The 12,834-nt window shown below is 37.1% G+C and overlaps 1 protein-coding gene across 1 annotated transcript in view; it reads left to right on the forward strand.

Moving 5' to 3' along the window:
• The first annotated feature begins 1,251 nt into the window (after window positions 1–1,251).
• LOC107550964 (solute carrier family 15 member 4-like) overlaps window positions 1,252–12,834 on the forward strand; it is an 18,067-nt gene continuing 6,484 nt past the window's right edge. Inside the window, exon 1 of the mRNA XM_016232427.1 lies at window positions 1,252–1,406. Within this exon, the coding sequence (XP_016087913.1) occupies window positions 1,283–1,406 (124 nt within the window). The 5' untranslated portion in view covers window positions 1,252–1,282. The remainder of the gene's footprint in view (window positions 1,407–12,834) is intronic.

Genomic DNA, 12,834 nt, shown 5'->3' on the forward strand with positions numbered 1-12,834 from the left:
ATACGTGAATAGCACTGCACAGCATAAGGTATGGGATGAAACAGATGTAGCTCACCTAGTTTTTGAATGTCTGCTTAAATGAGCGTGTGCATGAATATAAATGCAAGTGAGTGTGTGGGTCAGGATTTGGCTGCATCGAAAGGACCAAATGTCCTCATAATGATCTTAAAACCTAAAATTAGATACACTATGGGGACTTGTGAGGAAAAGGGCTTGATAAGCATACTTAATTATGACTTAATGAAAATTTTAAATGCAGAAAGGTTTGTGTGAGGGTCAGAGGGGTTAGAAAATATAATTTAGCTCAGTATAAACACAATAACACAAAACGTCCCATTACCGCAGGTTGGGTGTCTAAGGAACACATCTTTGATTTCATTGTCATTTATTAGCTGAACTGAGGGATATGGATGTATAGACACACACACACACACACACACACACACACACACACACACACATACATACATTCATCTCCAGACATGTTATAAGGATTTAATTCCTGTTTTTTTTTTGTCTGATGTCTCTGCTTTATCGGGATGTCAGCAATGCATGGAGAACTAGGAATGCCACTGAAAAAGTCTAATGCATAAATCAATCAGTTATCAGATAATTCATTCAAATGTAAATAAGTCACAAACTGACAAATGCATTTACATCTGTACAATTTAATTTCAATTTAATTTTATTTAATTGTAATAAATTTTATTTTAAAAAAGCATTAAAAGATAAACATAATTTACAGATTACTTTTCTTTTTGCTTGTGTAATTGTTACATTTAAAAGTGATTCATCAATTTATTTTCATTTTAACTTAACATTTTTAAACATGAATTAAGTGGCACTCCTGGTCCACCAAAACAGGGTGAATTTACTAAGCATGCACATATGTTGCATATCATGCTGCTTACTTTTAGCACGGCATCATGTTTATTTAAGTCATCGACTTTTTTCGCAAAACACTACTTTCTATGCAAAAGATGCTCATTATAGATTACGTTTTATTCACAAAAGTCTGAGCTGTTTGCTTGCTGGTTGATACAACTGTATAGAAAGGTTATGCAAACACCCTGTTACAAATTAATCTGCTCATGTCATTTTTTTAACCATGGTCTTTTCCACAAGACTCTATTTTTGTTGTAAATGTGAAGCATAGAGTCCCTTGGATGCTTTTGAGGTTCTGATCATGCTTTTGAAGCAAACTTCTGACTTTCATCATTGATTTCTGCATCATCTTGTGTTTGTAGGTCTGGAGTTCGCCTACTCTGCAGCCCCACGCTCCATGCAGAGCGCTATAATGGGCCTGTTCTTCTTCTTCTCTGGAATCGGCTCCTTTGTGGGATCAGGACTACTTGCTATCGTCTCTATCAAAATCATTGGCTGGATGTCCTCGCATAAAGACTTCGGTAAGACTTGAGTGAGGGAGAGCGTTAGAAGATACGTGAATAGCACTGCACAGCATAAGGTATGGGATGAAACAGATGTAGCTCACCTAGTTTTTGAATGTCTGCTTAAATGAGCGTGTGCATGAATATAAATGCAAGTGAGTGTGTGGGTCAGGATTTGGCTGCATCGAAAGGACCAAATGTCCTCATAATGATCTTAAAACCTAAAATTAGATACACTATGGGGACTTGTGAGGAAAAGGGCTTGATAAGCATACTTAATTATGACTTAATGAAAATTTTAAATGCAGAAAGGTTTGTGTGAGGGTCAGAGGGGTTAGAAAATATAATTTAGCTCAGTATAAACACAATAACACAAAACGTCCCATTACCGCAGGTTGGGTGTCTAAGGAACACATCTTTGATTTCATTGTCATTTATTAGCTGAACGATGCTAAAATATCCTGAAAATCAGTGACTTGTATGTTCCATCTTGATGAATGAAATCGATGATGAAAGATGCTCCCTGATCAGCGTTCTGTTTAAATGTGGTGAATTGTAATTATGCCAATAGAAAGAGAGGTCGTACCTTTCAGTTCTGGGGTTTTGGCAGAGATGAAGTGATGAGGTGAGCACATGTGCTTGATGGATGATGTGTGTTTTATGTGTGTGTGCACGTACGGAGGCTTGAGTGCAGTCATCTCTAACTAAACCTAAGAGTTGATTGCTCATTCAGCCACTGTTTATGTCTGTGTGTGTATCCTTTCCCATAAAAAGTGCCATATTTTGTTGACCTTTTTAATGATTGATGACATGTGTAGAAAGATCAGATAGAAAAGATCTATCAGACACAGATTCAAACATTGCAAGCATTGTTCTGCTTCCATCTTTTCAGAAAGCCATCTTTATTGTGCTTAAACAACTGCAGACAGCAGTTATTTTGATATACAGTGACATACACATTATTAACTTAAAATATTGCTTAGTCTGCCATAATGCTACTTCAAGATTTTTCTGTATTGGACCAGTTTCCATTGTCAAATTGATTTTAAAATCAGATACTTTATATCATGCGTGGAGATTAAATCAAAATGGCCCCTGATTTCTTAAATAAATGTCCATAGAATTACATGCATCAATCGTCAATACATGTTGTTATTTTGTAGAAAAATGGATGTTTATATAAACTTTCATCAAAGTGTAATAACTCTACAGTTCATCCTAAAGGCAAAAAAGAAATATCAACCAATAATATCACAGCCTATATTTCACCCACTTTTCAGGATCCAATCAAATCCAGTATTGTTCTACATTTTCTGCTGAATAGTCTGTTTCACTTATAAATGTGCCATGTCCTCTTACATGTGTTGTCAAAGGCAGTTTCATGTTGTCTGGAGTAAAGTTAACTTTTGAAGTGTCAGGAGAAAGAAAGCCATACCTGAGTGCCAGGTCTCGTATTATGAATGCACATGCTAATTGATGGTCATGTCAGGCTTACACCAGGATCGGTTTGTAAATCTGTCGCTGAGGGGACGATGAATAGCACAACGGAGACAGTAGATGGATGTGATTTCCATCGCAATGACAGCTCAATGGTTCAGATGTACTCCCACCCATTCTGTGTATCTGAGGCAAATGAACAGTTTACGCACAAACTACTTCAGCACCCATTAATACAGCTCACCAAGACAGGTGTGAGGCATTTCTGCTGGCAGCAGTGAAAGTGCATGTACTTTAAATCTGTATCTCTTTGCTCTATTTGTTTGGCAAGCATCATTGGGATATTAGAGTGGGTCTTAATATGAATTATATGACACATTGTTTTTTTTCCCCCTACACTTTTAGTGATAGAAGAGAGCGGACAGGAAATGAGAAGTTGAAGAAAGAGAATAGATTCTGATGGAACTGTCAGACTCAAATCTGCAGTGTCCATATGAGCACCACATGCTTTAATATGAATTGTAACACATTACTATTCCTCTTTTTTTTCTTGATGCTATTTTTAGTGATAGTATAGGCAAGAAAGAGGACAGGAAATTATAAGGACAAGTGGAAAGAACAGAATCGGAATGTGATGCAGTCAGACTAAAACTTGCAATGTCCATATGAGCACCACATGCTTTAATATGATTTTGTTCTTGACAAATTGATATTCTTTATTTTCCTTTTTGCCAATTTTAAGACCACGACACACCAAGCCAATGGTCGGCCAAAGTAAGGCGACTAATCTTCTATCATTGAGCATCTATCAGCTGAGTTTTTGCAGTGTGTTCCACACCGTTGGTGGCTTTTTGGCTGGTTGAGCATGTTGGATCAACTTTGTGCAGTTGCTGAGAGAGATCACTCTGATTGGGTGTTCAGCTTGGAGAACCAGTGCAGGAGAAGAAAAAATAAAAATGATAAAAGCAAGTGAAAACGATAAAGTCAAGAGGGCACACACCAAATGCTCTTTGAATTTTACATCTTCATCTTGCCTGAACATTCCAATACACAGATATTTTCATAACAATTTTTTTAATGGTCGCTGCTGATATCCTATAGAGCAGGGTGGCTGATATCACAACAGTTTAAACATAGTAAAGCAAACAGGCATAACTATTGCTGAAATTAATTTCTATATTTATTTGACATAATATTGACTAAATTAATATAATTAAAAATTGAATGAAAATGAAAATAAAAACTTGATCAAATCTGTAAAATATAGATATTCTATTATGGTATACACATACAGGGCTTGACATTTACTTTTTTGCTCACTGGCCACTGTGGCTAGTGGTTTTCCAAAGTGACTAGCAACTCAGAATTTTCACTGGCCACAATTTTGTTGTTGGGAAATAATGTTTTATATGACTTAATACTGCATGCAAAAATTTATTTAAATTGATTTCCAGGTCATTTTTGACCTATTTAAAGGGCATTTTTCCCTAAAAGTATTAAATGCATGCATCATCTTTCATATAAAATTCTAACATTTTATTAATAATTTCACTTAATATAATAAGTCAAGTCAAGTCACCTTTATTTATATAGCGCTTTTAACAATACAGATTGTGTCAAAGCAACTGAACAGCATTAATTAGGAAAATAGTGTGTCAATAATGCAAAATGACAATCGTAAACACTCATTTTTCAGTTAAAGACAGTTCATCATTGAATTCAGTGATGTCAACATCCAGCTCAGTTTAAATAGTATCTTTGCAATCATGTCAACGATATCGCTGGAAATGAAGTGTCCCCAACTAAGCAAGCCAGAGGCGACAGCGGCAAGGAACCAAAACTCCATCTGAGTTAATATAATATAATAAGATACTTAATATAATAAGATAATATAGGACTGTTACAATCATATGAAATCAGTAGGAGTGTAACGATACACATATTCATATTGAACCGTTCGGTATGAGGCTTTCGGTTCGGTACCATTACAAACCGAACGATTCCTTGGACTAATCCTATAGGGGTTATGCGCAACAGACTTCCGTATTCTGTTAACCGGGTCTTGTCGCTTCCGGTTCAAGCGTTTTGCAAATGCTTAGTTAAATATGAAGCAGTTTTACTCAAGATGCCTTCAAAGTAGATGCAAATGATGATCATAACCAATGTCCATCACATATGCGGACTGATATCTAAAAGTTTTTTTTATTTTTATTCTTTTCACATTTAGATATAAAAATGGAATAAAACGTCAACAATAAAAACAGCTAGCTAGTTTAAGTGATTATCTTAAAAGTCCATAGATATCGCTATTATTTAATACGGCTGTTAACACGTTCTCCGACAAGCGGAAGCAATGAGACCTGTTTTCCGGGTTTGGTTAGGTGATGTTCGACATACACCCTATTACATATGGAAACTAAAAGAGCTTTAAGTGTGTGAAATATAATGTTCTCAGTGCTACTGCGCTCAACAAGGCAGCCCAAATGACGTAACAGGCAACGTGCTGTCTGCCCCGCGATAACCTCCCTGTGCTGGGGTGCGTCGAAAGATGATGATCCCCCCCCCCGTATTGAAAAACGTACCGAACTGTGACACCACTGTGTCGTATCGAACTAAACCATGAATTTTGTGAACCATTACACCCCTAGAATTCAGTATCAACAAAACCAATCTTTCCACTGCAGAAAAAACAAAAGTGACTAAAGCGGCATTCAGATGCTTTTACGCAAACGGTTCAATGTAGCTGAAATATAGCACGAATGCATTTACACTGCATGCAAAATTATAACAGCATAAATAATGTTGTGAGCTCGGTGTTTTAAAATATATATATATTTTAATATACAAATATGAAATGCATCACATCAGCATGGCGCCGCAAATGGCAGCAAGGACGCTGAGCTCTGCAATTCTTCTATTGTTTTTGTTTGTTTGTTCTGTGTTTTGTCATTCTTCTTCTATAAGTTTTACCAGAGACAAACTCCTTAACATTAAGCAGCACATCCCGGACAACATTTTTCCGGTTTTTGATTATTCGGACGTTTTGTTGGACATTCTAGTCGGAGGTACAGCGGTGTTGTTCAAACGCGCATGCAGAAGCAGAAGAGGGAAACACGCCGGCGCCCTGGTAAAGCTCCGCGCGCGCGGCTTTCGGACTGCGCCCACTGCTCTTCTCTCTCTACACGAATGACTGCACCTCTAAAGACCCCTCTGTCAAGCTCCTGAAGTTCGCAGACGACACTACAGTCATCGGCCTCATCAAGGATGGAGACGAGTCTGCTTACAGACAGGAGGTTAAAGAGCTGGCTGTCTGGTGCAGTCTTAACAACCCCCCCATTTTTTCTTGAGCTACACGCCAGGGGGTGCTGCAGCACCCTCAGCACCCCTACTTCCCGCAGTAATGTATAGGTTGACAACTAATAATGACATGGCCATCTGGAATGAAGAAAGTGATCAACATGATTCATATTCAAAATAGTAAGAATGCCGCTGTTTGTTTATGGTTTATAAATCTACAGTCCTAGTTTGAGTTTTCCTTTTCAGAATGAATGAATACAGACCACTGACACCTGCTGGTGGGCAGAGTTATTTCCTCTCATGCATGTGCAAGAACGTACATTGAATGTAATCTTTGCCATGTGTTCAAGCCAACTTTTGTGTCCCAAACTACCTGTCACCACTACTTCATTGATGTCAGTTTGGTGTGTCATGGCCTTTAGTGATAATAGAAAGGACAGTTAATTATGAGGAGAAGTAGAAGAAACAGAATCAGGATATGATGCAGCCAGACTGAAACCTGCACTGTCCATTTGAGTACCTTCAGCCTAAATATCAGTTACTGTATATGACTATAATATTTTCTTCTCTTTTTGCCACTTTATGCTGAAAGTAGAGAGAGGACTAGAAGTTATGTAGAAAAGTGAAGGTGTACTGGATAAGGATATGATGTGAGCCAGATTCAAACCTGTAAATTATTTTTATCTCTCATATTCTGTCTTCCTCCAAGTGACGAAGAAGAGACACCTGCAGACTATCACACACTGAAATCTGAATTAGATGTTGAGGATGACTTTGTGTCTGAACAATAGGAAGGATCAGTCTGGGTTTCATGTTGTTATTTTTTATTTTTGGCCAGCAACATGTTATTTTTTATCTCTGCTGGTTACTCCATTACTGTTCTCTGTCCGTGTTTCCTGTGGTGTCGGACTCTGCAGGAAACGAAGAGATTGAAAGTTCTCTACTCAATGCTGCATAATTTGCTCAAAGTGTATGTACACACAGGCGCTATCCAAGCCTGTGGCGCACGTGCGGATGCATATACAGACTCCAACTTTTATGGGATCAGACGCCCAGGTATTAATCACTAGCTGCAGGGCCTGATTACCCAGCATTCAGCTCTGTAACACACTCTCTAGCACTTATTTTCACAAATTTGAGCGTCCTCCCAGTATACCATTTAGCAGATCAAACCTACCTCTCAGGTTGCATGCGAGGGTGAATTCGACACACTCTCTTACTGTTAAAATCCTACAGCACTTGGCGATAATCTTTGTAGCACTGGAGGCAGTCGGCCCACAGGGCTATCGGCTACAGCTCGGGATCACTTATTGTTCTGATCACCACAGAGCTTCCATGGTCCCCATAGGCTAGCAGGTGTAAATCTGCAACCTGTCGTACAGCCATGTTAATCCTGTGCTGCTTTTGGCATGCTAAAGTTAAAGGACAGACACTTTGTACTCGATTATATCAAATATTTTTTTCTTTTTCCTTTTGTTGGATATTTTTAGTGTCTGTACTTTACATGCCGTGCTGACACAGTTCTAGCTGTTAAGACACTAAAACCCTCTCAGAGATGTTTTATTTAATTAATTTTTTTAATTCTTGCTTTTTTCATACGTCACAACTTGTATGGTTTTCTTTGAGTATCTTGTTCCATGAGTACTGCATTTTAAAATGTCAGGTTAAAATAACTTTTAAAAACACATCTGAAGACCCCAGCATTCTGTCCAATTCTGTTGTCCTTGCATCTTATGTAAAGTTCCCCTAAGAAACCTAATCTGGGTCAAGTGAACTTGAAACCAGCATAGTTATAGAAGATGTCCTATAGTTCACCCAAACATGAAAATTCTGTCATAATTTCCTCACTCTCAAGTTGTTCCAAACAAGTGACTTCCTCCTTCTGCTGAGCACAAAAAAAGGCTACTTTGAAGAATGTTGGACCCCACTGACTTCCATATGGGGGGAAAAAAGCTAGAAAAATCAGTGCCAGCAACTGTTTGGTTACCAGCATTCATCAAAATGTCTTCTTTTGTGCTCAGCAGAAGAAAGAAATGTATACAGGTTTGGAACAACTTGAAAGTGAATAAATGATAACAGAATTTTATTTTTTGGGTGAACTATTGAATCAGCTTGATCAAACAACTAGTCGTTCATGTAATCCACCTATTCATTTTGAAAATAGTCTACTTTTTGTACTTTGCTCTAAGAATCTAATTTTGTTTCCCAGATGTACTTTGCAATTAATCTCATCCGAATCTGCCAAGTCTGTTTTTCTCACAAAACCTCTGTAAAATAAAAATAAAAAACCCCGAACCATTTTTTGTTTTTCAGCAAAGTTAATGGTCCTCTGAGAAATCTAATCCCATCCGAATGGAAATGTCTGTGATTTCTGATATTCTTTTATCACAGTGCTTCTCCTCATGTGAACTATCTTGCTGAATCTGTCAATATGGATGGCATCTGACAAAAAAAGTAATATAAAATTAATTAAAGTGATGCAAATCACAGAAACTTATAAGACTATTTTAATATCAATATTAAAATATGAACATACAATATTAATATATTATCTGCACATTTACATGTTTTTTTTTTTACTTCTATAAACTTAATCACATCACATGACTTTCTGTAACTCCCATATCTAGAAAACAAACACTCCTACCTGTGTAATAAACAAGGAGATGTTAGCCCGTCCAAAACAATACAAAATCACAGACATCAGATGATAAGTAATTAAACATTGTTTAGAAAACTAGTCTTGTCTGGATAGGGCTCTAGTGATGAGCTTTAAGAACACAGTGACAACAGAAGTGCTATTGAATGTGATTTTGCTCCATGTTCAGAGAAAAGTTACCATTGGGTAAGATGTTGTGTGTTGTAGATGTGCTCTTTACAACAAAATTTTCTAACAAACCTTTTGCTCTAGTTCCCAGAAGTTTTATTACTTTTTCACCAACGTATGATATAGGCTTTGATAAATATTTTCAGAGACATTTTCCCCTCATCCTTTATTTTATCTGCGGGACTGCAGGTGTCACCAGGCTCGGCTTTGCCTCACGGTATTGGTAAAATGAATTCTTTCAAATCTCTTCTCTGGACTCCCAGGGCGCTCCTCTGGTTTTCTTTTTTCCTACAGGGTGAAACTTGACATGTGAGTCTGTCTGATCTCAGGTCAGCTTAGAAACATGCAAAGAACCAGAGGGCCCGCAGACATGACCCTCTCTTCCTGCTCTAGAGTCTGTATCTGCCACTTACAGAAATGTCAATGTTTTAATCAAGGCCAAGAGTCTCAGGAAAAGAGAGAGCGTGTTCACTGAATATGACAAAAGGAAAGAAAGGTGTCTTTCAAAAGAGTGCAGACAAAAGAATATGAGTGAGAACAAGGAGATAATAGTGAAACATGTTTGTGTCAGCTTTATTCTATACCTTGCCTTAAGTCATCTAACAAGGCCCTATAGATATATCAACTACCGTTCAAAAGTTTGGTATAAAGATTTTTTAATGTTCTTGAAAGAAGCCTAATTTGCTTACCAAGGCTGCATTTATTTATTTATTAGAAAACGGTAATATTTTGAATATTATTACAATTTGAAATAACTGTTTTGTAATGTAATATATTTAAATTTTAATTTATTCCTGTGATTGCAAAGCTGCATTTTTAGTATCATTACTCCAGTCTTCAGTGTTGCATGATCCTTCAGAAATCATGCAAATGTGCTGATTTGCTCAATAATTATCAATGTTGAAAACAGTTGTGCTTTTTAATGTTTTTGTGGAAACTGTGATACATCTACAAATACATATATGTCACCTTTTTTAAAAGTATTATCCATGTAAATACACTTTTGTAGCATATTTATTATTTTAGATACTCAGTACTTCTGTGAATACATGTAAATCTAATTTGTATTACAGTATTCATGTTTCAGCCTGGACAACAATGCTGTTTTGTTTTTGTTTACATTCAAACAGGTACCATTTATTAATGGTTTTGACAGTGCTGCTTACAGAAATCCCCCCAGACAAGAGAGTCATAAAATATGAACATCTCTGCATTTGCAGACCCTGACAAATGGCATTGAACTCTGTGTGCTGACTCATGTAATCTCCTGTAGGAAAGCCGTCAAGGCATCAGGACGAGTAGCGCTGAAATATTGTTGTTGGGATTGGCACACACAGATACAGCCAAGAGGGGAAAGAGCTGTTGTGATGTGAGCATCATGCTTATTTGTTAGGGCACATTTGTTCCACGTGTCGAAAGCAAAGACGTTTGCTCTGATCTCTGTCTGTCTCCATGTGTTCTGGTCAAAGAGACCTACCTATCAAAAAATGGCTGCTGAAAATTCAGCTTTGCCATCACAGAGATAAATGGCATTTAAAAATATATATTTAAATAGAAAACCGTTATTTTAAACAGTATTTTGCGATATTACTGTTTTAACTTATTTGATCAAATAAATGCAGCCTTGGTCAGCTTTATAGATAGTTGCTTTATAGATGCATTATAACTTGATCTGGGATGGTTTCTGCATTAAAAAAGCCAATCAATTGAAACTGAAAATATAAAGTACATTTTAAATATCCTGTTGTCTTTTTCTTTTTCATTGTCTCCTTCTACGATTCCACCTAAATAAATCAAGCTGCACTTTTTCAATCTCCACATTTCTCTCTTAGTCTGCCAAACATTTATGGGGCCAGTTAATGTCTTTTATGGGCAGCTCTTGTTTTGTCTTTTGTGGACATAATTGGAAACTCTGCGAGTGTTTGGCAGCCTGTTGTGCCTTTAATGAAGAGTGTGTGGCCAGCAAACGCATTGAGAAATAAATTAAGACAAACCACAACAAAGCTAACTAGCACTTCCGTCACTGTGACAAAAAAATGGCCTTTATGGACTTATGAATATGTTTGCTGTTTGCACTAATATATGATTTATGATCTGTGTGGTGGTTCCTCCTTAAAGAGTGTTTCTGTCCACACCACTGCAGATGGGTATTCATTTAAAACATATGGTCATACTCATGTTCATGGTTACCATTCAGTTGCATTGTATGGAAAAGTGCAGCATGAACATTCTGCCTGACATCTCCTTTTGTTTTGCTCATGAGAAAGAAAGTGACAGAGTATGAGTTTAGAGTAATGTGAGGGAAAGTGAATGATGACAATGTTCATTTTTGGGTTGAAGAGTTAAAATCACTTAACGTTTCTAAAACTAAAAAGTTAAAATCACAAATTCTAATGACGTTCTTACTTCTTACCTTTCCTCCCATCCCTAACCTTGCCTGTGCATTAATTAAACCAATATCTGTCCCCTCAGTCTGCTGTATAGCAATGTTTTTGGAGAGTTGCATTGATCAGCAGACACACTTCCTCCTCAAAGCTTATGGCTTCCCTGCTGAGCACATTGTTTTACTTGGGTGCAGTATGTATTATTCAGCAGGAGTGAGGAAGCATGGCAGACACTCCTCTCAGGTCAACTGCGATGTGTGTCTGTCTGTGTGTGCTGGACAATAGAAAGTAATAGTGTTTTTTTTGTAGAAGAGCACTTTCGTTGTTTAAAATAGAAACAGCATTGAGAGATGGGTCCAATGAAATGGATATGGATGCTGAGACGTGTAATTTGCATGAATTTAGGTTAATTTCTGTGAATGGTGTCCATATGGTCACTCTATCGAAACATTGCTCTTTTTACCCGATCAGTCCAACACAACAAATGTTATGAGTTTGGGGCAGGTCTATCTTTGGTAAACCAAGAGAGTGCAACAGTCCAGTAAAAGAAGTAAAAATCCCCTTCATTTTCTCCATAGGGGAATTGATTTTTATTTATAACTTATAGACTGTTAAAGACAGAGCTGTGAGCTATGAGGTATTAATCATTGTTATATGCTTTTGTTGAGGCTATCAGACCACATTATTTCAACTTATTTCTTAACTCTATCCTGGCCATTGACAAGATTTTCCATAATTTATGACACCCTTCCCTGCCATTGAGTGATTCCAGCAATCCTTGTTTGCACTGTTATATGGTAAGGGCACTGTTACAGATCTTCTGAAAGAGTACAGCATTTGGATCCAATAATAAGTGTACAAAAATATAAAAATAAGTAAACCATAAATAGTTAATATAAGTTTTTTTCTTTTGATACATTTCTAAGGGGTAATGAAAGATTTGTTAATATGATAAAACATGCTGGTGGTGGATGCAAAGAAATATCCACCTATCAGGGAATCGCAACAAGCAAATCGTGGCAAAGGAATTACTTACTTTCACCTGCCCACTTCCATAAAAGCACTGTGAACAACAAAAGTCAGTTTCCCTAGTTTCTGGATTTATTGATGATTTATGATTTTCAAATATATACAGTATACAGCGGGTAAAATGAGTATCACCATTTTTCTCAGTAAATATATTTCTAAAGGTGCTGTTGACTTGAAATTTTCACCAGATGTCGGTAATAACCCAAGTGCTCCCCATTCACACCTGAGACCTTGTAACACTAATGAGTCACATGACATTGGGGAGAGAAAATGGCTAATTGGGCCCAATTTGGACATTTTCACTAAGGGGTGTACTCACTTTTGTGGCCAGCGGTTTAGACATTAATGACTGTGTGTTGAGTTATTTTGAGGGGACAGCAAATGTACACTGTTATACAAGCTGTACACTCACTACTTTACATTGTAGCAAAGTGTCATTTCTTCAGTGTTGTCACATGAAAAGATATAATAA

The sequence above is a fragment of the Sinocyclocheilus grahami genome, unplaced genomic scaffold, assembly GCF_001515645.1.
Source record: "Sinocyclocheilus grahami isolate Dianchi unplaced genomic scaffold, SAMN03320097.WGS_v1.1 scaffold410.1, whole genome shotgun sequence".
NCBI lineage: Eukaryota > Metazoa > Chordata > Actinopteri > Cypriniformes > Cyprinidae > Sinocyclocheilus > Sinocyclocheilus grahami.